Below are 25,338 nucleotides of genomic sequence, written 5' to 3'. Positions count from 1 at the left end.
GTGTAAGATGTGCAGAGTACATCAGATTATAAAAGTGTGTTGTATCAACAGGGTAAAAAAAATTGTATTAAATTTTGGACATGTAGTACGCTATGCAAAGGCCAGGTTTCTCGATGAAGGTGTCACAATTGTATTTTTTTTATTCCCTTCTTGAATCATATTCTGCACCTTTTTTGTGATCTTCACTTCTTCGCTGCCCTGTGCTGGAAATTGTTCACCTGGCACGATACGATCACCATCAGTTTCAGAAGAACTGGGACCCTAACCTTACTAAATGAGAAACATTAGGGCCTTGATGACTACCTCCTGAAACTAAAAGAAGGTCCTCATATTACCTGCAGATTGAAACAGCACAAAAGCATTGTAGAGTGCAATGTGCATGGGCAATTTTTTGTACCATTCAATTGATTTTTGCATGGCACTGTATGGTTTGATTACCTAATCTGAGATATCTTTACCCCCATGTACTTATTATAATCCAAGATACAATCTGGCTTTGGGACATTTATTGTGGTATCTCAGGCAGTGACAAGGGAGCTGTTGTCCCAGTGCATGGTGGTCAAGATAACAACATCCCACTTGTCCTTTTCTGCTTTTGCCCTTTCTCAGCAATTGCCCAATTAACGGCTTAGGGAGGCTGCTCTGATTTTTTTCCACACGGTGCCACATTCAACTGTACCTCTGACAGAGAGGTTCTTGAAAAGTGAAATGCTGGTGTAAATGTTATCTATGTAGAGGTGATACAGCAATTTACACACAATTTCCCACTCACCTCCAGGACAGGGGGACATTCAGGGGGTCAATCCGTGTCCTTCCCTTCGTAGACCATGAATCTATGTGTGTACCTTGAGGCACTCTCCTCACACAGCTTGTACAGTTTAATACCATACCTGACCGTCTTACTGGGCAGGTATTGTTGAAATTTTAAACTGCCTTTGAGATTAACCAGAGATTCATCTATACAGATGTCCCTTTGGGGGTGTATGCCTCAGCAAATTTTCTGCTGAAGTGTTCAACTACTGGCCAAATTTTATACAGATGATCAAGGAAATTTTCTGCTGAAGTATTCATTCAACTACTGGCCAAATTTTATACAGATGATCAAAGATAAGATCACCATGATGCAAAAAATTGTTGGATGGCTTCAAATCGTGTCCTTGTCATGGCCATACTGATTACCAGCGTGCCCTTTAGAGTATATCAGTACTCCAGTATTGACGAAGCTCTGGTTTTCTGACTGTGCCCATATGCGGTACAATATCTCAAAACATCATAATTTCTGCTGCATTTACAAGGGTCCATCTGGTGCCTGATGACGTGGGATTTTGGATGAAAAATGTATGGGCATACAAATTTGTCTGGGCCACTTTGAGGGACAAAGTAAATGTCTCTCCTCTCCTGAAGTGTGCCTCCATCCTTGGCACTCATTCCCAAGGATCATTGTTTACCATTAATTAACTCAAGCTCTTTGAAGCTCTTGACACAATGGTGTGAAATCTTCTAGGGCTGCAGCCATCTGGGCCCTTTGTGTGACCAAGCACATGGTACAGCAAGGCTATGAGGTATTGAATCTGGAAAATGACTTATAATAGCAGAATGCAATAGCTCTAAAACTAGCCGAGCACATATTCAGAATCGGCGTTCCTTTCTCCACGCGCCCATATTATTTAGCCACCTGTAGCACTTTGGATTATGGAACTATAAAGCATAGCTAACAGGAATTACATACGGTAGTCATATTTAGTCTCTATAAGCAATCTTCTGGAGCTGCAGCCATCTGGGCCCTTTGTGTGACCAAGCACATGGTACAGCAAGGCTATGAGGTATTGAATTTGGAAAATGACTTATAATAGTAGAATGCAATATCTCTAAAACTAGCCGAGCACATATTCAGAATCGGCATTCCTTTCTCCATGCGCCCATATTATTTAGCCACCTGTAGCACTTTGAATTATGGAGCTATAAAGCATAGCTAACAGGAATTGTATATGGTAGTCATATTTAGTCTCTATGAGCAGATAAAATCCAGTGGAATCCAGTTGGTGGTACATCCAACCCATTCAGAGCTTCGGGCGCAAAGTTATGGGCCAATCTCAGAACTAGGCAGAAAATCATATTCTCAGACATGGGAGGAGAGAGGCTGCACCACCCAGGGGTGGGAGCAGATGTGTGAGGTAGCAGTCTAGGAGATATAAGGCAGCTTCTCATTTTGGACTGAGTTTTCCTGATGGCCGGAGGATACATTAGCTGTTGCAGCCCGGAAAGCCTGTAACTAAGATTTGGATCTGTGATCCATCAGTGCCTCCCTGTGGTCACATGCTACATAACACGGTAACTGCAACTTATCTATACCCTATCATTGTACTACACTCCTGACTGTATATATTTGCTCTTGTATGTATAGCTGTATTTTCTAGTGTGCCTCCTCGGCAATTAAATATAAAATTAATCTTGGGCTGCTCTTTTATCTCGATCCACGAATCCCCACGTCTGCACGCTCCGTTGATTATTATACGCTACCCCGGGGTGGGTTCCTGACCCGATATAAGCCTGATGTCGGACGAGGCTTATTTTAAATGAGGAACTGGTGGCAGAATACCATACTGTTTTAGTGAGGATCTCTGGCAGTGATGGCCAGGAGGTTTAGATATATATCCCCAGGCTGGATTGGTGATATATATCCCCCCTCACTGGGAGCGCCTCACTAACTCATACCTATAAGGGAAGCCTTTCCGATGACTATTTGCCCTCGGTGCAGTTCCCTGACTGACCTGAGGCAAGTGGTGGCGCCAGAGAGCCGATCCCTGCTGGATCCTTCTCTCCCCTCCCCCCGAGGTGAGGAAAGTCGACGCCCCCTTCCCCTGTGAGATCCCTCACAGCCACCATAAGATTTATTATTTCCTCACTGAAAAAGAATTTGAAAAGTCAATATCAGAAAAATTTAAAAATGCCACAATTACAGCTTTTTGTCACCACAACATTGCAATAAAATGCAATAACTTGTGATCAAAAGATCTTATCTATCCCAAAATAGTATCAATAAAAACATCAGCTCACCGCGCAAAAAATAAGCCCTCACCCAGCCCCAGATCCTGAAAAATGGAAACGCCATGGGTCTTGGAAAATGGCGCCATTTTTTTTTTTTGTACAAACTTTGGATTTTTTTTTTCACCACTTAAAAAAGAACCTATACATGTTTGGAATTTGCAAACTTGTAATGACCTGGAGAATCATAGTGGTAGATTAGCTTTAGCATTTAGTGAATATGGTAAAAAAAAAAAAAAAAATTCTGGAATTGTGGTATTTTATTTGCTATTTCCCCGCACTTGGAATTTTTTCCCATTTTCCAGTACATTGTATCTACTATATAATTGTCTAAGGGTCACTTCTGTCTTTCTGTCTGTCTGTCCTTCAGTCTGTCACGGATATTCATTGGTCGTGGCCTCTGTCTGTCATGGAATCCAAGTCGCTGATTGGTCTCGCCAGCTGCCTGTCATGGCTGCCGTGACCAATCAGCGATGGGCACAGTCCGATTAGTCCCTCCCTACTCCCCTGCAGTTAGGGCCCGGCGCCCACTCGCTCCATACTCCCCTCCGGTCACCGCTCACACTGGGTTAATGCCAGCGGTGACGGACCGCGTTATGTCGCGGGCTACGCACTCCGCTACCGCTGCTATTAACCCTGTGTGTCCCCAACGTTTTACTATTGATGCTGCCTATGCAGCGTCAATAGTAAAAAAATCTAATGTTAAAAATAATAATAATAAAAAAAAACCCTGCTATACTCACCCTCCGCAGTCCGAGGATGCGCTCGCGCCTTCCACCAGCTTCTGGTCCCAGAGATGCATTGCGAAATTACCAAGAAGACTTAGCGGTCTCGCGAGACCACTAAGTCTTTTGGGTAATTTCGCAATGCATCCTGGGAAAGGAAGATGGCGGCAGCCGCGCACCCATCGCCACAGCGCCGTTGGATCCCAGGGGGTGAGTATGTAATTATTTTTTATTTTAATTGTTTTTTTTAACAGAGATATGTGCCCACACTGCTAAATACCTCGTGGGCTGTGTTGGATACATGGCTGCTATATACTACGTGGGCAGTACTATATACTACATGGCTGCTATATACTACGTGGGCAGTACTATATACTACATGGCTGCTATATACTACGTGGGCAGTACTATATACTACATGGCTGCTATATACTACGTGGGCAGTGTTATATACTACATGGCTGCTGTATACTACGTGGCCTGTGTTAGATACTGCGTGGGCTGCGTTATATACAACGCATCGGGTATTCTACAATATGTATGTAGAACATACATGTATGTATGTATATAGCAGCCACATACTATATAGCACAGGCCACGTACTATTTGTATGCTATATACTACGTGGCTCCTATAAACTACGTGGCCTGTGCTATATAGTATGTGGCTGCTATATACAAGCATATTCTAGAATACCCGATGCGTTAGAATCGGGCCACCATCTAGTGGTAAAATAAATGGTGTTCTTCAAAATGGTGTCCACAACTCGTCCCGCAAGAAACAGGTCCTCACACGGCCATATTGTTGGAAAATTAAAAAAGTTATGGCTCTGGGAAGAAGGGGAGCAAAATATGAAAAAAAAAAAAATGAAAATGGCCCAGGGTTAATTTTTATTATTTTATTAGTATTTTGTAAATCCACCTTTGGATTTCAACACTGCCTGAATCCTTCTGGGCATGCTCTTGGATTAGATTCAAACATGTCTAGACCGAAATCTAATCCCAGGTCTCTTCTACACATTCCCAAAGTTTGTGCATACTGATTGACTCATTTGGGTATATATACAGTTTTTTCTTCAACGCTTCCCATAATTGTTTGATTAGCTTGTGGTCTGGGGACTGTGGGGGCCAATCCAGCACCTCTACTGCATTGTCATTTACCTATTTCTTTGCCAATCTCGACGTATGCTTCGGGTCATTGTCCTGCTGGAACACTATGTTGTCCTTTTCATACCCATAGTACTTGAGTGTACGAAGTAACTCATCTTGTAGGACACTCACATATAGCTTATTGTCAAGACCACCATCGATCCTGGTCAAGTATCCAATGCCTTTGGCTGTGAAACAAATTCATATCATCATTTACCAAACCTGACAGTTCCCTCAATTTCTCAATCGATTAGCCCCTTTTTCCCTTGTTTCTTCCAGACCTACAGTAGGTAGACCAAAGTCCACTGACTTTCATCTCATTGCTCCAAATCACCCGTTTCCAGTCTTCTGCTGTCCACGTTTCGTAATTTTTTTGCAAAGTCAAGCCAACATTTCGTATTACCATGTTGAGGTCGAGGCCTCTTCACTTTTTTGAGCCACTATTGCAGACTCGTGTAACGTTCATTGCACGGTGCTTGCTTGGACATATGTGATCTGACTATTATAAAGCATATGAGCCACCCCACTCCTGTGTTTGTTGCCCCAAAATTGATAGACCTTGTGATGAGCCAACTTGCAGTGTGTTATGCATTATGCACAGTGCGGGGCTGGGATTCACAGGCAGGGCGGCTGCACAGGCGCAGTCTGCAAGACTGCATCTGAGGTCAGACGGCCAGAGCTCACTGCGCCTGCCCCAGCCAGTACTAAACAGCGCAGGCGCTGGATTTGATTGGAAAACAGCGCGGAGGGGGCGGCGCCTGGCGCCGAAGAAGATTTGAGAGACCGAAGTGTGGCGTTTGCAGCAGGGGGTTAAGACCTGCCTCCCTGTCTAAAGACAGGTATTTTGGCGACATTATAAAACGCTTTATTTTGGCTTTAACTGCACCAATAACTAAAAGAGCCACCTTGTCAGAATGCTGCATTACTGCTACACAAGGTGGCTCTTTTAGTTTCTAACGGCTGGAGGGGGTGACAGAGTCCCTTTAAAACCCTTTTGCTCATCACTGTATCTTATTTTAAAAAGAACCCCCTGACTCTAACCCTGTTTCACCAAATTATTTAAAAAAAATCCACACCAGTCATTCCGACGTAGTACATCCAAGGAAGCCCACAAATGGTACACATAAAAAGAAAGTGGTAAAGAAATAAAAACAAGAAACACTCTCTAATTTATCAATTTATTATTAAAATAAAATCCCCACAGTTCGACGTAATCCATGGCGCTCCCATGATGTACTGATGGAGATGTCAGTAACTACACCGCTGATTAGAGTCACCAGGTCTCAAAGAATGCCGCATGATTGCAACTCTGATGAGCGGTGTAGTTACTGGCATCACCGCTGTTCAGGGCCGCCGGATATCGTAAGAGCCGGCAACTTAGATTTTGCACTGTAACCTATGGTTCTGAGAACGTTTCATAGGTCACTCCTGGTCAAGTCTCACAAGCGATGACGTTACTGAGTTTCTAACATTATTGCTTGTGAGACATGACCGGGAGTGACCTGTGAAGTGTCATTCTCATAACAACGCTCCATAAGTTGCAGTATAGAATTGGTGGGTGTCGTGGGAACACTATGGATTTGTGAATGAGTGGGACTACGTCGGATTCCCTGGACTGTTTTTTTTTTTATTTATTTTTTTAATAAATTGCTGAAACGGTTAGAGTCGGAAAGTGTTTTTTAAAATAAAATATTTGTGTGGGTTTTTTTGCCTTACTGTGTGGGTAAAAAAATTCTCACATCAATTTACTTGCATTGGCGAGTGTGATACCATTATCACATCCAATCGCGCATGCAGATGAGCACTGAGTAACAGCATGCAGATAAGCATTTAATAACATTGGTCAAAGTACTTTTTTTTTTCTCGCATTGCACTTCTCTGCATTATACACCAGTGTGAGTGAGGTCTTACCATGATAAATTTGAGGCATCCAAAGTGTCTAAATGTAAGTCAGTATTGACAAATGTGCCCCATCAACCCTGATTGTTGACAATTTAATAAAATTATCAAACAGTTACAACAATTTTATATAGTGTAAACCTTTCATGTGCATCCTGTATATATAATCTTCATCTTAAAGGGGTTTTTCACTATGTTGGATAGGTCATCAATACTCGATCAATTGGGGGCCAACACCCAGTGCCCCCATTGATCAGCTGCTCAAAGCCATGCCAGGTGCCAGATCAGAAAAACACTGCTATGTCACACTATTTAGTGGCCACTGCCAGGTGCTATGGATCATCTCCTACTTGAATAAAGGCTATTCTGCAGTACCGAAAGTGGCCACTATACAGAGCATGGAGCCCGTCCATAAATTGATACCTCCAGCCTTAGTTGGAGGCTGTAACAGCTGATCAGTGGTTGTTCTGGGAGTCGGCCCAGAAACAGTCTATGATTATTGATGACCTATCCTAAAACCCCTTTAAGATTAGAAAACTTTACCAACAGACAACCTGTAACCATTCTGTTATGTTTGATTTACAGCCGTCTTATTGACTGTGTGCTGCATGAGACGGAAGAAGAAGGCTTCTAACCCTGAGAATAATTTAAGTTACTGGAATAATGCGATTACAATGGACTATTTCAACAAGCATGCAGTGGAGTTACCGCGAGAGATACAGTCTCTGGAAACATCAGAGGTAATGCTCTGGATAGGACACTCTTTCTCAAGTTACACATTTGTTGTAATGGCAAATAACAACAATATATATTTTAAAGGGAACCTGTCACCCCGTTTTTTCGATATGAGATAAAAATATGGTTCAATAGGGCCTGAACTCAGCTTTACATCAGTACCTTTCATATCCCCCGATTCCCCACCTTTGCTGCCAAAATACCTTAGTAATCTCTCCGTTTTCGTATGTTAATCACCCCAGTCCGATTGGCAGGGCATAATCGCTGTCTCTCCCCCCGCTCTTCGGCATGTCAGACATAATTAGATCTGTGAATACCACAGATACCGGTCAGTTTCTGTGGTTGTGCATTCAATTAGCCTCTAGCGCCTGCGCAGTATGCTTTGACCAACTGTGGGCAAAGCATGAAATCATTATTGCGTATGCGCCGACTTTTGACCCTATGCTCTGTGCCCCGGAAGCATAGAAAGACTTCCAGGGCACAGAACATCAAGGAAAATGACGGCGCATGCATGAGTTGAATGCTTTGCCCACTGTTGAGCAAAACATACTACTCACGCGCAAGACGCCACTGGAATGCGCAGGTGCAGAAAACTAAGCAAAAGCAGGAAAGAAGATTCATAGAGCAAAGCTGGAGGTGGGGAGAATCAGCGAATAGGCCCCGCCCATCGGACCGGACCGGGGTGATTGACATATGAAAATGGAGAGATTGCTAAGGTATTTTGGCAGCAAAGGTGGGGAATCGGGGGATATGAAAGGTACTGATGTAAAGCTGATCTCAGACCCTATTGAACCATATTTTTATCTCATATGGAAAAAACGGGGTGACAAGTTCCCTTTAAAAAATAAATGGCTTTTAAGCCCATGCATTACTTTGATGTGTACATACAGGTTCTTGTAAATGGCCAACAACACATGGAGAGATAGATATAATCAGGCAGATAAAAGGTTCAAGATGTTTTATAACGGTAATAAATTTCTTGACCGAACTCTAACAGGAGCTGCCTCCTCACCCTACACAGGCAGTCCCATCTCAAGATGTGTGCTCAGGTTTGTTCAAGACATTCAGGTCACCTTTCTATGTAACCAAAGCTTTTACTTCATCTCAGCATTCTGGGGATTATATAATTCACTCCCTACTTGTGCTTCTCTTATCTGACCTATCATAAAAGTCACATAATTACTAAGGTTTTCCCTTTCTCGATCAATAATGCATGATCTATCACACAATTATGTATGACCCACAATACTATTTGTTATGAGAAAAACATCTAGCCCTTTTCAAATGCTGATCTAGTATTTGCCATTACTACCTATTGACATGGGGCATTGCAGATTCTGCCCACTGTAACTGTAAAGTACCCTCTCCTATTTAGATATCAGGATCACTTTTCCGCCACATTGATCTTCTGCACAGGTGCAGAAGATCAATTCAGACACTGCCTATACAAGGTGGACAGTGTTCACATAACTGCACGAACGCGCATACGTAGGATTACAGTACCGACTAGATCAGTATGACACTGATGGGAGGGAGGTGATAGTATAATGAAGCGAGGCAGTGATTTCTTCCAGGCACCGCACACCCTAGAAGAAATCATTAACATAAAAGATTATAAATCAATTTCTCAATGTCTACACCGCAGCTATGAGACATATAGGTAAGACTGGTTTAGCCATTCAATTACCTGTATGCCCATAGTAATAGATAAAAATTGTCCAGGGGGTGACAGATTCACTTTTATATAACATTGTAATCATGGGCTATTATTTTTCTTTTTATGCACTATAAAATCCTATTTGCTTTTGCAGCTGCGGCTTGACATTGCCTACTGCTGCTTAGCTTACTTGTAAGCAAAAGTGTAACCAAGTCTATGATTTTATCCTTTATTTTCTAATGTCATGGTATATACAGTTAAGTCCATATATATTTGGACAGAGACAACATTTTTCTAATTTTGGTTATAGACATTACCAGAATGAATTTTAAACAAAACAATTCAGATGCAGTTGAAGTTCAGACTTTCAGCTTTCATTTGAGGGTATCCACATTAAAATTGGATGAAGGGTTTAGGAGTTTCAGCTCCTTAACATGTGCCACCCTGTTTTTAAAGGGACCAAAGTAATTGGACAGATTAAATAATTTTAAATAAAATGTTCATTTCTAGTACTTGGTTGAAAACCCTTTGTTGGCACTGACTGCCTGAAGTCTTGAACTCATGGACATCACCAGACGCTGTGTTTCCTTTTTTTTTAATGCTCTGCCAGGCCTTCACTGCGGTGGTTTTCAGTTGCTGTTTGTTTCTGAGGTTTCTGTCTGAAGTTTAGTCTTTAACAAGTGAAATGCATGCTCAATTGGGTTGAGATCAGGTGACTGACTAGGCCATTCAAGAATATTCCAATTCTTTGCTTTAATAAACTCCTGGGTTGCTTTGGCTTTATGTTTTGGGTCACTGATAGTGTTGAGCGATACCATCCGATACTTGAAAGTATCGGTATCGGATAGTATCGGCCGATACCCGAAAAATATCGGATATCGCCGATACCGATATCCGATACCAATACAAGTCAATGGGACATCAAGTATCGGAAGGTATTCTCATGGTTCCCAGGGTCTGAAGGAGAGGAAACTCTCCTTCAGGCCCTGGGATCCATAGGGATGTGTAAAATAAAGAATTAAAATAAAAAATATTGATATATTTACCTCTCCGGCGGCCCCTGAACTCAGCGCGGGTAACCGGCAGGCTTCTTTGTTCAAAATCAGCGCTTTTAGGACCTGAGAATCACGTCCCGGCTTCTGATTGGTCGCGGGCCGCCCATTTGACCGCCACGCGACCAATCACAAGCCGCGACGTCACCGCAAGCTATTAGCGCGCTCATTTTTGAAAAATGAGCGCGTTAATGGCTTTCAAAGACGTAGCGGCTTGTGATTGGTCGCGTGGCCGCGACCAATCACAAGCCGCGACGTCACCGCAAGCTATTAACGCGCTCATTTTTAAAAATGAGCGCGTTAATGGCTTTCAAAGACGTAGCGGCTTGTGATTGGTCGCGGCCACGCGACCAATCACAAGCCGCTACGTCTTTGAAAGCCATTAACGCGCTCATTTTCAAAAATGAGCGCGTTAATAGCTTGCGGTGACGTCGCGGCTTGTGATTGGTCGCGTCGCCGCGACCAATCACAAGCCGCTACGTCTTTGAAAGTCATTAACACGCTCATTTTTCAAAAATGAGCGCGCTAATAGCTTGCGGTGATGTCACGGCTTGTGATTGGTCGCGTGGCGGTCACATGGGCGGCCCGCGACCAATCAGAAGCCGGGACGTGATTCTCCGGTCCTAAAAGCGCTGATTTTGAACAACGAAGCCTGCCGGTTACCCGCGCTGAGTCCAGGGGCCGCCGGAGAGGTAAATAGATAAATATTTTTTATTTTAATTCTTTATTTTACACATCTCTATGTATCCGATACCGATACCCGATACCACAAAAGTATCGGATCTCGGTATCGGAATTCCGATACCGCAAGTATCGGCCGATACCCGATACTTGCGGTATCGGAATGCTCAACACTAGTCACTGACCATCTGTAGTATGAAACGACGACCAATCAGTTTGGCTGCATTTGGCTGGATCTGAGCACACAGTATGTCTCTGAATACCTCAGAATTCGTTTGGCTGCTTCTGTCCTGTGTCACATCATCAATAAACACTAGTGACCCAGTGCCACTGGCAGCCATGCATGCCCAAGCCATCACACTGCCTCCGCCGTGTTTTACCGATGATGTGGTATGCTTTGGATCATGAGCTGTACCACGCCTTCGCCATATTTTTTTCTTTCCATCATTCTGGTAGAGGTTGATCTTGGTTTCATCTGTCCAAAGAATGTTCTTCCAGAACTGTGCTGGCTTTTTTAGATGTTTTTTAGCAAGGTCCAGTCTAGCCTTTTTATTCTTGATGCTTATGAGTGGCTTGCACTGTGCAGTGAAGCCTCTGTATTTACTTTCATGCAGTCTTCTCTTTATGGTAGATTTGGATATTGATACGCCTACCTCCTGGAGAGTGTTGTTCACTTGGTTGGCTGTTGTGAAGGGGTTTCTCTTCACCATGGAGATTATTCTGTGATCATCCACCACTGTTGTCTTCCGTGGGCGCCCAGGTCTTTTTGCATTGATGAGTTCACCAGTGGTTTCTTTCTTTCTCAGGATGTACCAAACTGTAGATTTTGCCACTCCTAATATTGTAGCAATTTCTCGGATGGGTGTTTTCTGTTTTCGCAGCTTAAGGGTGGCTTGTTTCACCTGCTTTGAGAGCTCCTTTGACTGCATGTTTACTTCACAGCAAAACCTTCCAAATGCAAGCACCACACCTCAAATCAACTCCAGGCATTTTATCTGCTTAGTTGAGAATGACATAATGAAGGGATTGCCCACACCGGTCCATGAAATAGCCTTGCAGTCAAATGTCCAACTACTTTTGGTCCCTTTAAAAACGGAGTGGCACATGTTAAGGAGCTGAAACTCCTAAACCCTTCATCCAATTTTAATGTGGATACCATCAAATGAAAGCTGAAAGTCTGAACTTCAACTGCATCTGAATTGTTTTGTTTAAAATTCATTGTGGTAATGACTATAAACAAAATTAGAAAAATGTTGTATCTGTCCAAATATATATGGACTTAACTGTAACACTAAACCTTTAAGCAATCTTTTTTTGGGAGAAAGGGAGGAATGGATGATTTTTGTGAGTTTTTAATGTATATTCAACTTTTCATAATGATCTTTCTATTTTGCTTTCCTTAGGACCATCTCTCAGAACCACGTTCTCCAGCCAATGGGGATTATCGGAACAGTGGAATGGTTCTCGTCAACCCATTTTGTCAAGAAAATCTTTTTTCAGCACATGAACAAGTTTCTGAAATTTAATGATAACTGAGCGAAGATGCGTTTAATACTGTGTTTTACATCCAGGACATAAACAGCCTTGATCAAAATGGACAACTTGTAACCAAACAATGGAGGCGTGAAAACTTTTTCTTGACCTACAATAAAAAGTGGATAACAGGTGGTTTAAAGTTTAGTTGGATTTAGTTACATTTACAGCCATCCCATTCTCCCATCTCCAAAGTTCCTTAAAAGTGGATCATACACCCACATCATATAAATATGCTTTGTGTACCCCCTTCTCCCTCAATGACTATAATGTTTTCAGCTTGTTTTCCTAAGAATTGTCATCTTTTTACAATTGTGGTAATACTTTACAGAATAATCTGTGGCTTTATAAATAAAGTTATTTATATGTAAAACTGTGCTGTTGTTGTTTTTTTAGAATATGCAATATTACAGTTTAGTAGTTATATTTTATATGCTTTTACAAACACTGCCCAATAGGATTGGGTGTGACCTTGCTAGAAAGTCAATCACAAGGTTTCAGTTACTCCATATTTCTGATTTTAACCCCTTAACCCCAGGAGCTTTTTTCGGTTTTGCGTTTTTGTTTTTCGCTCCCCTTCTTCCCAGAGCCATAACTTTTTTTATTTTTCCTTTAATATGGCCATGTGAGGGCTTGTTTTTTTGTGGGACGAGATATAAAACATTGGTTTTAGCATGTTGTGTACTAGAAAACAGGAAAAAATCCCAAGTGCGGTGAAATTGCAAAAAAAAGTGCAATCCCACACTTGTTTGTTTGGCTTTTTTACTAGGTTCACTAAATGCTAAAACTGGCCTGCCATTATGATTCTCCAGGTCATTATGAGTTCATAGACGCCAAACATATCCAGGTTCTTTTTTATCTAAGTGGTGAAAAAAAATTTCATACTTTGTTAAAAAAAAAAATTGTGCCATTTTCCGATACCCGTAGCATCTCAATTTTTCGTGATCACGGTTTAGGTGAGGGCTTATTTTTTGTGTGTTGAGCTGATATTTCTAATGATACTATTTTGGTGCAGATATGATCTATTGATCGCCCGTTATTGCATTTTAATGCAATGTTGCGGCAACCAAAAAAACGTAATTCTGGCGCTTTGACTTTTTACTCAATATGCCATTTAGCGATCAGGTTAATCCTTTCTTTTTATTGATAGATCGGGTGATTCTGAATGTGGCAATACCAAATATGTGTAGGTTTGATTTTATTTTTATCCACAGCATGTGCAGTGAAGCTAGATGTAATTTTCTACAACTTCATTGTCACACTGCGTATGCACTGGAAGATTCACGACACATGTACAAAGTCTTTCCCCGCATGTCAGATTGGCCGAGATTGAGGCACTAACATCTTGATGTGTCTCTGAATTGTATCTATCCCCCTTGACTGCATAAACCGCATTAACATATGACACACATCTTCCATTAATTCAAAAATAGCAGTGCAAAATAAAAATAAAATAAAAATGCAATGTATCAGAAATATTTTATAACCATATTTTATTTATAGCAGAACATAGAACACTGATCAGAAGGTGAACGTTAGAAATGTTCTCATTTCATTTGAAAAAAATTAAGACATGTATAAATTGATGGCAACAACACATCACAAAAAAGGAACAGGGCCATGAGCTTTTATCTTATTTTCCCATATAGTATTTCATAAACCAAATGGTGTAATTCAAAAGTAAAACTCATCCCACAAAAAAAGGATCCCATGTATTGTTATGATGACAGAAAGATACAAAAGTGACAGGTCTTGAAATAAGGACAGGAAAAAATAAAGATGCAAAAACTAAATTTGTATCATTAAAGCATCCAAGAGAGGAATTATTAAATCATTTTTATTAGTTGAAAATTGTCCAAGAGTTAAATGCAGCATTTTTCAGTCTCGAAAGTAAGTAAAAAAAATTCAACTCCGTCTTTAACTCTTTTATCCTTCACTGTCATCTATGATTGATTGTCTTAAATAAAGATAAACAGATAAAACTAAAGGGAGGCAGAGTTTGTATACAAAGTTGTCTGAAGGTGGTGACGACTGAGCATTGTCAAGGAATTTTAAGGTGGTTGGATGATAAACATATTTGTTTCGTGCAGTACTTCTTGTACTCCAATTGTTTTGGCAAGTTTCATCTTTATAAGTCAACATGCAGTATGCTAAGGCTCTTCTAAATGTACCATCACACTCAGCAACGCTGCAGCGATATAGACAACGAGCCGATCGCTGCAGCGTCGCTGTTTAGGTCGCTGTAGAGACGTCAAACACAGCAGCTCCAGAATGATGCAGGAGCGATCCAGTGACGTAACGGCGACTCACTTATCGTTCTCGCTGGTTGTTAGCTCCATGTAAAACATTGCTGGCGTCATTGCTTTTGATGTCAAACATGACGGATACTGTTATGACCTGGTGGTTAAGAGGCCACACTGAAATGACCTGGTGGCTAAAACGCAACATGGAACGAGCTCTGAGAAGGTGGTATCTCTACTGACCGCAGTCCCTAATCCTAACAACACAACTAGAAATAGCCGTGGGATGTTCCTGACACTCCCTAGACACCTTGTCACAGCCTCAGATATAACTACCCCTAAAGAAGGAAATAGAAAGCTATCTTGCCTCAGAGAAACCCCCAAAAGGAAAGACAGCCCCCCACAAATATTGACTGTGAAAGGAGAGGGAAATGACGAACACAGAAATGAAATTAGAATTCAGCAAAGGGAGGCCAATTCTAAACTAGATAGACAGAGAGCAAAGGATACTGTGCGGTCAGTGTTAAAAACTACAAAATCCACGCAGAGTTTACAAAAATGAACTCCACACCGACTCACGGTGTGGAGGGGCAAATCTGCTTTCCCAGAGCTTCCAGCTAGCCTGAATAAGACATAGTGACAAGCTGGACAAAAAGAGACAAAATGCAAAGCAATAGAGTCCAAACAAATGGACAAACAAAACTAGCAAAACTTATCTTTTGCAGACAAGGACTGGCCATATGAGAAATCCAAGGGAAGAATCAAATCCAACCAAGAACATTGACAGCAGGCATGGACTAAAGCCCAGAGCAGGTTTAAATAACAAACCCAGGCAAGGCGATTAGTGAAGGCAGCTGCTACAGCCACCTAACAGAGCAGCAGTTCCACTCGAAACCACCAGAGGGAGCCCAAGGGCAGAACTCGCAAAAATACCATTAGCAACCACAGGAGGGAGCTCCAGAACGGAACTCACAACAGGATACACGCCGACCTGACGACCAAATAAAGTTCTGGACTTCTAGCTCCGACCAGCGATATCACAGCGGGATCCAGATCGCTGCTGCGTGTCAAACACAACGAGATCTGTTGTGAATTCTGTTGTCGAACTCCCTCCTGTGGTCGTGAATGGTACTTCGGCGAGTTCTGTCCATGGACTCCCTCTGGTGGCTGTGAGTGAAGCTGCTGCTTCTGAGGTTCCTTACACAGGTGACGTGGTTTATCCTTTGGTTGGCTGCTTTATTTAACTCCACTCAGATCGTTACTCCATGCCATTTGTCAATGTTCCTGCATTAGTTCAGTTCGCTCTTGGATCTTTCTGGTGACCTGTCTTCTCCAGCAGAAGCTAAGTTCCTGATAGTTATTATTTGTTCATTGTTTCCTTGTCCAGCTGGTTATCATGATTTTGTCTTGCTAGCTGGAAGCTCTGGGATGCAGAGTGGCATCTCCGCACCGTTAGTCGGTGCGGAGGTCTTTTTGCACACTCTGTGTGGTCTTTTGTAGTTTTTTGTGCTGACCGCAAAGATACCTTTCCTATCCTCTGTCTGTTTAGCAAGTCTGGCCTCCCTTTGCTGAAACCTGTTTCATTTCTGCGTTTGTGACTTTCATCTTTACTCACAGTCAATATATGTGGGGGGCTGCCTTTTCCTTTGGGGAATTTCTCTGAGGCAAGGTAGGCTTTATTTTCTATCTCTAGGGCTAGCTAGCTCTTAGGCTGTGAAGAGGCGTCTAGGGAGAGTCAGGAACGCTCCACGGCTATTTTTAGTTGTGGTGATAGGATTAGGGCCTGCGGTCAGCAGAGCTCCCACATCCCAGAGCTTGTCCTGTGTGAGTTTAACTATCAGGTCGTGCCGGGTGCTCCTAACCACCAGGTCCATAACAGTACAGCTGGCCCAAAGTATTAATGCATCTCAATAGAGGGATAAGAGAAGTTCTGAGACCATTTTTTTTTCTTTGCACTGTGTTTTGTCTTTCATTTCCCCTAAACCTTTGGGTGGTTCAGGACCCAAGAGATGGACATTCAAGGTCTGTCCTCTTGTGTGGATCATCTCACTGCAAGGGTACAAAACATTCAAGATTTTGTGGTTCAGAATCCTATGTTAGAGCCTAGAATTCCTATTCCTGATTTATTTTCTGGGGATAGATCTAAGTTCTTGAATTTCAAAAATAATTGTAAACTGTTTCTAGCTTTGAAACCCCGCTCCTCTGGTGACCCCGTTCAACAAGTAAAAATCATTATTTCTTTGTTGCGTGGTGACCCTCAAGACTGGGCATTTTCCCTTGCGCCAGGAGATCCTGCATTGTGTGATGTTGATGCGTTTTTTCTGGCGCTTGGATTGCTTTATGATGAACCAAATTCAGTGGATCAGGCAGAGAAAATCTTGCTGGCTTTGTGTCAGGGTCAGAATGAAGCGGAGGTGTACTGTCAGAAGTTTAGAAAGTGGTCTGTGCTTACTCAGTGGAATGAGTGTGCCCTGGCGGCAATTTTCAGAAAGGGTCTTTCTGAAGCCCTTAAGGATGTCATTGTGGGATTTCCCACGCCTGCTGGTCCGAATGAGTCTATGTCCTTGGCCATTCAGATCGATCGGCGCTTGCGTGAGCACAAAGCTGTGCACCATCTGGCGGTATTCTCTGAGCATAGGCCTGAGCCTATGCAGTGTGATAGGACTATGACCAGAACTGAACGGCAAGAACACAGACGTCGGAATGGGCTGTGTTTTTACTGTGGTGAATCCACTCATGCTATCTCCGATTGTCCTAAGCGCAGTAAGCGGTTCGCTAGGTCTGCCACCATTGGTACGGTACAGTCTAAATTTCTTTTGTCCGTTACTCTGATTTGCTCTCTGTCGTCCTATTCTGTTATGGCATTTGTGGATTCAGGCGCTGCCCTGAATTTGATGGACTTGGAGTTTGCCAGGCGCTGTGGTTTTTTCTTGGAGCCCTTGCAGTATCCTATTCCATTGAGAGGAATTGATGCTACGCCTTTGGCCAAGAATAAGCCTCAGTACTGGACTCAATAGACCATGTGCATGGCTCCTGCACATCAGGAGGATATTCGCTTTTTGGTGTTGCATAATCTGCATGATGTGGTCGTTTTGGGGTTGCCATGGCAACAGGTCCATAATCCAGTGTTGGATTGGAAATCTATGTCTGTGTCTGGCTGGGGTTGTCAGGGGGTACATGGTGATGTTCCATTGTTGTCAATTTCGCCTTCCACTCCTTCTGAAGTCCCTGAGTTTTTATCAGATTACCGGGATGTATTTGAAGAGCCCAAATCCGGTGCCCTACCTCCTCATAGGGATTGCGATTGTGCTATTTATTTGATTCCTGGTAGTAAGTTTCCTAAGGGCCATCTGTTTAATTTATCTGTGCCAGAGCATGCCGCTATGCGGAGTTATATAAAGGAATCCTTGGAGAAGAGTCATATTCGCCCGTCGTCGTCACCATTGGGAGCAGGGTTCTTTTTTGTGGCCAAGAAGGATGGCTCTTTGAGACCTTGTATTGATTACCGCCTTCTTAATAAGATCACAGTCAAATTTCAGTATCCTTTGCCGCTGCTGTCTGATTTGTTTGCTCGGATTAAGGGGGCTAGTTGGTTCACCAAGATAGATCTTCGAGGGGCGTATAATCTTGTGCGAATTAAACAGGGCGATGAATGGAAAACAGAATTTAATACGCCCGAGGGCCATTTTGAGTACCTGGTTATGCCATTCGGGCTTTCTAATGCTCCATCTGTGTTTCAGTCCTTTATGCATGACATCTTCCGAGAGTACCTGGATAGATTCATGATTGTATATTTGGATGACATTTTGGTTTTTTCGGATGATTGGGAGTCTCCTGTGAAGCAGGTCAGAATGGTGTTCCAGGTCCTTCGTGCGAATTCCTTGTTTGTGAAGGGGTCAAAGTGTCTCTTTGGAGTTCAGAAGGTTTCATTTTTGGGTTTCATTTTTTCTCCTTCTACTATCGAGATGGACCCTGTTAAAGTTCAGGCCATTTATGATTGGACTCAGCCGACATCTGTGAAGAGCCTGCAGAAGTTCCTGGGTTTTGCTAATTTTTACCGTCGCTTCATCGCTAATTTTTCTAGTATTGCTAAACCGTTGACTGATTTGACCAAGAAAGGTGCTGATGTGGTCAATTGGTCCTCTGCGGCTGTAGAGGCTTTTCAGGAGTTGAAGCGTCGTTTTTCTTCTGCCCCTGTGTTGTGCCAGCCAGATGCTTCGCTCCCGTTTCAGGTCGAGGTTGATGCTTCTGAGATTGGAGCAGGGGCTGTTTTGTCGCAAAGAAGTTCTGATGGCTCGGTGATGAAACCATGTGCCTTCTTTTCTAGAAAATTCTCGCCTGCTGAGCGCAATTATGATGTTGGCAATCGAGAGTTGTTGGCCATGAAGTGGGCATTCGAGGAGTGGCGACATTGGCTTGAAGGAGCTAAACATCGCGTGGTGGTCTTGACGGATCACAAGAATTTGACTTATCTCGAGTCTGCCAAATGGTTGAATCCTAGACAGGCTCGATGGTCGCTCTTTTTCTCCCGTTTTGATTTTGTGGTTTCATACCTTCCGGGATCTAAGAATGTGAAGGCTGATGCCCTGTCAAGAAGTTTTGTGCCTGACTCTCCGGGTGTTCCGGAGCCGGCGGGTATTCTTAAAGAGGGGGTAATTTTGTCTGCCATCTCCCCTGATTTGCGGCGCGTGCTGCAGAAGTTTCAGGCTGATAGACCTGACCGTTGTCCTACGGAGAAACTGTTTGTCCCTGATAGATGGACTAGTAGAGTTATCTCTGAGGTTCATTGTTCGGTGTTGGCTGGTCATCCTGGAATCTTTGGTACCAGAGATTTGGTGGCTAGATCCTTTTGGTGGCCTTCTTTGTCACGGGATGTGCGTTCTTTTGTGCAGTCCTGTGGGACTTGTGCTCGGGCTAAGCCCTGCTGTTCTCGTGCCAGTGGGTTGCTTTTGCCCTTGCCGGTCCCGAAGAGGCCCTGGACGCATATTTCCATGGATTTTATTTCTGATCTCTCAAAGGATGTCGGTCATTTGGGTGGTTTGTGATCGCTTCTCTAAGATGGTCCATTTGGTACCCTTGTCTAAATTGCCTTCCTCCTCTGATTTGGTGCCATTGTTTTTCCAGCATGTGGTTCGTTTGCATGGCATTCCAGAGAACATCGTCTCGGACAGAGGTTCCCAGTTTGTTTCGAGGTTTTGGCGGTCCTTTTGTGCTAAGATGGGCATTGATTTGTCTTTTTCTTCGGCTTTCCATCCTCAGACTAATGGCCAAACCGAACGAACTAATTAGACTTTGGGAACATATCTGAGATGCTTTGTTTCTGCTGATCAGGATGATTGGGTGTCCTTCTTGCCTTTGGCTGAGTTCGCCCTTAATAATCGGGCCAGCTCGGCTACTTTAGTTTCTCCTTTCTTCTGTAATTCTGGTTTCCATCCTCGTTTCTTTTCAGGGCAGGTTGAGCCTTCGGACTGTCCTGGTGTGGATACGGTGGTGGACAGGTTGCAGCAGATTTGGACTCATGTGGTGGACAATTTGACATTGTCCCAGGAGAAGGCTCAACGTTTCGCTAACCGCCGGCGCTGTGTTGGTCCCCGACTTCGTGTTGGGGATTTGGTTTGGTTGTCATCTCGTCATGTTCCTATGAAGGTTTCCTCTCCTAAGTTTAAGCCTCGTTTCATTGGGCCATATAAGATTTCTGAAGTTCTTAATCCTGTGTCATTTCGTTTGGACCTTCCAGCTTCTTTTGCCATTCATAATGTGTTCCATAGGTCGTTGTTGCGGAGATACGTGGCGCCTATGGTTCCCTCCGTTGATCCTCCTGCCCCGGTGTTGGTCGAGGGGGAGTTGGAGTATGTGGTGGAGAAGATTTTGGATTCTCGTGTTTCGAGACGGAAACTCCAGTACCTGGTCAAGTGGAAGGGTTATGGTCAGGAAGATAATTCCTGGGTTTTTGCCTCTGATGTTCATGCTGCCGATCTAGTTCGTGCCTTTCATTTGGCTCATCCTGATCGGCCTGGGGGCTCTGGTGAGGGTTCGGTGACCCCTCCTCAAGGGGGGGGGTACTATTGTGAATTCTGTTGTCGAACTCCCTCCTGTGGTCCTGAATGGTACTTCGGCGAGTTCTGTCCATGGACTCCCTCTGGTGGCTGTGAGTGAAGCTGCTGCTTCTGAGGTTCCTTACACAGGTGACGTGGTTTATCCTTTGGTTGGCTGCTTTATTTAACTCCACTCAGATCGTTACTCCATGCCAGCTGTCAATGTTCCTGCATTAGTTCAGTTCGCTCTTGGATCTTTCTGGTGACCTGTCTTCTCCAGCAGAAGCTAAGTTCCTGATAGTTATTATTTGTTCATTGTTTCCTTGTCCAGCTGGTTATCATGATTTTGTCTTGCTAGCTGGAAGCTCTGGGATGCAGAGTGACATCTCCGCACCGTTAGTCGGTGCGGAGGTCTTTTTGCACACTCTGCGTGGTCTTTTGTAGTTTTTTGTGCTGACCGCAAAGATACCTTTCCTATCCTTTGTCTGTTTAGTAAGTCTGGCCTCCCTTTGCTGAAACCTGTTTCATTTCTGCGTTTGTGACTTTCATCTTTACTCACAGTCAATATATGTGGGGGGCTGCCTTTTCCTTTGGGGAATTTCTCTGAGGCAAGGTAGGCTTTATTTTATATCTCTAGGGCTAGCTAGCTCTTAGGCTGTGAAGAGGCGTCTAGGGAGAGTCAGGAACGCTCCACAGCTATTTTTAGTTGTGGTGATAGGATTAGGGCCTGCGGTCAGCAGAGCTCCCACATCCAAGAGCTTGTCCTGTGTGAGTTTAACTATCAGGTCGTGCCGGGTGCTCCTAACCACCAGGTCCATAACAGAGATCGCTATCCAGGAAGCTGCAACGTCACGGATCGTTGTCGTTCTCGTTGTAAAGTTGCTGAGTGTGAAGGTACATTTAGGTCTTTTGTAAATAGTTCTTGACAACCCTGTTTTGAGAACACTTCCTCAAAAGAAGAGACCGGTTATCAACCCTGTCTAGATGGGTTCCCAAGCAGTGTCTTTGACAGCACTCGCTCCACCTTACTACCTCCCAATTCTGCCAGTCCACCATGGGATTGTGCAACGTTAACCAAGGTGAGGGCAAGAAGTTTAGCACATAACAATCAACTGATTCCAAGTGCATGGCCCCTACCTGCAGACATATCACACGAATGACCTGAGTAAAATACCCCTGACTCAAGAATCTATAGCGATTATCGGTATATGTCTAGATAATTTATGTTGATTGGTCCTGGACGAACCGAGCATCAATCATATTAAACCCTGCCACACTGTCCAAAAAGGCTGAAATAACCACCTTACTTCCAGCAAAATGTACAGTATCTCGGCTGGTAAAAAGAATTGTGACCTACCCCCAGAGGAAATATGTACACACGGGTTGCTAACCTCCCTGCAACCCAGGCGCCTTAGTTTTCCTGCAGCTGTTTGGGTTAAGTATGGATGGACAAGTACCCACAAAATGACCCTTCTTATCACAGAAAAAACAGACTCCCTCTTTGCGCCCAACTGCATGATGACCAAAGTTGTCCCTTCCCCTCCCCCCCCTCCCCCCAAATGCATGGGTTTCTCGGTAGACTCTTGGGGCTAAAGCATCATTCTTGTGGGAAAAAGTTACATTTTAATTTTTTCCTTCCAAATTGTTTTCATTCTTGTGAAACACCTGAAGGGTTAATAAATTTATTGAATGTAGTTTTAAGGGGTCCTGTGTTTGAATTTGAGTCATTTTAAATGGGAAGCCACTTTAAATAGGATGTAGTCCTTAAAAAATTGGTTTTGTAAATTTTGTTGGAAAACTGAGAAATTGCTGATTAACTTTTAATTCTTCTAACGTCGTAACCAAAAAAAAATTGTTTAAAAAGTGATGCTAATGTAAAGTAGACATTTGGAAAATGTTATGTATTTTCTATTTTCTATGATATAATTATCAAGTTTGAAAATTGCTAAATTTTCAACAAAATTCCATTATTTTCTCAAATAAAAACGCAAAAATATTGGCCTAGGTTTTACCGCTAACATAGAGTACAATGTGTCACGAAAAAAACAGTCTCAGATTCAGTGGGATACGTTGAAGCGTTCCAGAGTTATTACCACATAAAGCGACACTGGTCAGAATTGAAAACAGGCTGGGGGGTGAAGGCTGAAGGGGTTAATAGCAGCTCACATGGGTTTAGTAATTTAAAGAAAATAGAATTAGAAAAAACAATTTTATATAAAAGGAAAACAAAACTGCCGTCGATATCGCTCCCACTAACTTTATATAAATTAATAGTGTAAACAAACACAAGAAACCAGAGATATGAGAAATATGCTAATTTTTTCACTTATCAGCTACTTCTCTCCTGAACTTATCATTCACATAAAAATACATACAGTTAAAATCTGTCTTGCTCACGATAAAACTGATTACCAGCACACTGAGGGATCCGATTACAGCTGCCTGTCTGTGTCCAGTGACTAAGGCTACTTTCACACTAGCGTCGGAATTCGGCCTGTCGCATTGCGTCGGGCTGAGATTCCGACGCTAGCGTTGTTAGCACCGCACAACGGGTGCAGCGGATGCATTCTCCGGCGCATCCGCTGCCCCATTGTGAGGTGCGGGGAGGTGTGGGCGGAGTTCCGGCCGAGCATGCGTGGTCGGAAAAAGCGGTCCGTCTGGAGCAAAAAATGTTACATTTAACGTTTTTTGCTCCTGGCGGTCCGCCACAACACGATGCAACCGTCGCACGACGGTTGCGACTTGTGTCAATACGTCGCAATGCGTCGGTAATGTTACGCTTTGGGGCAAAAACGCATCCTGCAAACAACTTTGCAGGATGCGTTTTTTTCCCTAAACGACGCATTGCGACGTATTTTAAAAAACGCCAGTGTGAAAGTACCCTAAGTGCCCAAATGATGCTGCTCCTTTTGGCAAGTGTTTATTTGGCCGCAATGCTGGATTCACAGCTATACTGCTCACTACTATCATACAATGTCCTCCATGTTGTTGCTTCTCAACATGTGCTAGACAGAAAAAGGAGCACAGGAATCCTGTATGTCTTTGTGTATGGGAGACATTATAGCAACTTGTCTTTAACCACTTGCTCAGGGATAACCGAAAATTAGAGATTGAGCTGGAAACTGGTGAAAAATGCAGAATGCATGTCATATAATGGTAAGAAATAGTGCTTGTTATGGAAACACACACAAGACAGTTTATTCAGGTCACCTGAAACAACAGATGCACGCTAAAGCAGTAAGGTCAAAAAACCTCATGCAGCATACGTACAGTACTACTGTATATGCCAGTACATTTATAAATCTAAGTTACTTCGCATTCAGCAGTTTTTTTTGTAAGTCCAAATAAATAAATTGCTGCCCCAGAAGTGTTCAGTAATGTAAGTAATTATCTGGCTCATGTACTCACAAGTGCTAGTTCTGTCTTTATTCATGATGAGATTATTATGGAACATAAACACCTGCAGCCACATTATAGAAATAACAGATATTCTCCAGCTGTCTGTGCCCTGAGTGCACCAATGCCCAGGACAGCATGAAAAATGAACATGAAAGTTTGATATTCAGCAAGCAGGAGAAAGAGATCCAAAGGCTGATTGTAAAAACAAATATACCAACGCAAATAGTATACATTTTAATCAGCAATTTTGTTTATTTGCAAAATTGTAAAGTGGAAATTTTTTTTGTATAAATCCGTCATTTTTTAGCGGAGGCGCCATCATCACTTATTATTAATTGTATAATGAGCCAAAGCTAGCAAAAGTTAGATATATGCTATATGATATATATTTTAATACATTCAGGTAGGGTTGAGCGAAACGGGTCAAAAATTTTCAAAAGTCGCCGACTTTTGGCAAGGTCGGGTTTCATGAAACCCGACCCGACCCCTGTGTGGGGTCGGCCATGAAGTCGGCGATCTTTTGAATCTAGAATCGAAATTCCGATACCGATTCCCGATATGTTTAAGATATCGGGAATTGGTATCGGAATTCAGATTTAAGTGTAAAATAAAGAATTAAAATAAAAAATATCGCAATACTTACCCTCTGACGCGCCCTGGTACTAACCGGGAACCTTCCTTCCTTAGAATCAGCCTTCCAGGACCTTGCGGTGACGTCGCGGTGACGTCGCGGCTTGTGATTGGCCGCCCATGTGACCGCTCGCGCGACCAATCACAAGCCGCGACGTCACCGCGACGTCACCGAAGGTCCTGGAAGGGCTGATTCTTAGGAAGGAAGGCTGCCGGAAAGAAGCAGGGCGCGTCCGATGGTGAGTATATTCCTATTAGGTATATACTCACCCTGCATTATACTGCATCAAGGACCATCTGTACCAATCAGTCTTCCTCAGCTGGAGTAAGGGTAGGTGCATACGGTCAGTAAAACGATGCAGGGTTGTATGTTGCGTACTTGTGGAGTGGCCAGATGTTGCAGCATCGTGGATGGGATTTCAAGAAATCCCATGCCCACTATACATGCACAGACGCCCACAGCTCACCTGCTGAGACTGACATGTGGTGCGTCTTTCCGGACCGCAGCATGTCGATTTATCTTTATTTGTCTCCTCAAGATAAATCTAACCTTCACAAT

The 25,338-nt window shown here is 43.1% G+C and overlaps 1 protein-coding gene across 1 annotated transcript in view; it reads left to right on the top strand.

Moving 5' to 3' along the window:
* The window catches only part of TMEM108 (transmembrane protein 108), a 268,881-nt gene extending 256,040 nt beyond the window's left edge, over positions 1-12,841 (top strand). Inside the window, exons 5-6 of the mRNA XM_069730092.1 lie at positions 7,403-7,557; positions 12,346-12,841. Coding sequence (XP_069586193.1) covers positions 7,403-7,557; positions 12,346-12,468 — 278 coding nt within the window. The 3' untranslated portion in view covers positions 12,469-12,841. The remainder of the gene's footprint in view (positions 1-7,402; positions 7,558-12,345) is intronic.
* The last annotated feature ends 12,497 nt before the right edge of the window (positions 12,842-25,338 follow it).

This window comes from Ranitomeya imitator, chromosome 6 (genome assembly GCF_032444005.1).
Source record: "Ranitomeya imitator isolate aRanImi1 chromosome 6, aRanImi1.pri, whole genome shotgun sequence".
Lineage (NCBI taxonomy): Eukaryota > Metazoa > Chordata > Amphibia > Anura > Dendrobatidae > Ranitomeya > Ranitomeya imitator.
The sequence above is the reverse complement of the archived record's forward strand: the minus strand, read 5'-3'. Positions and strand labels throughout refer to the sequence as shown.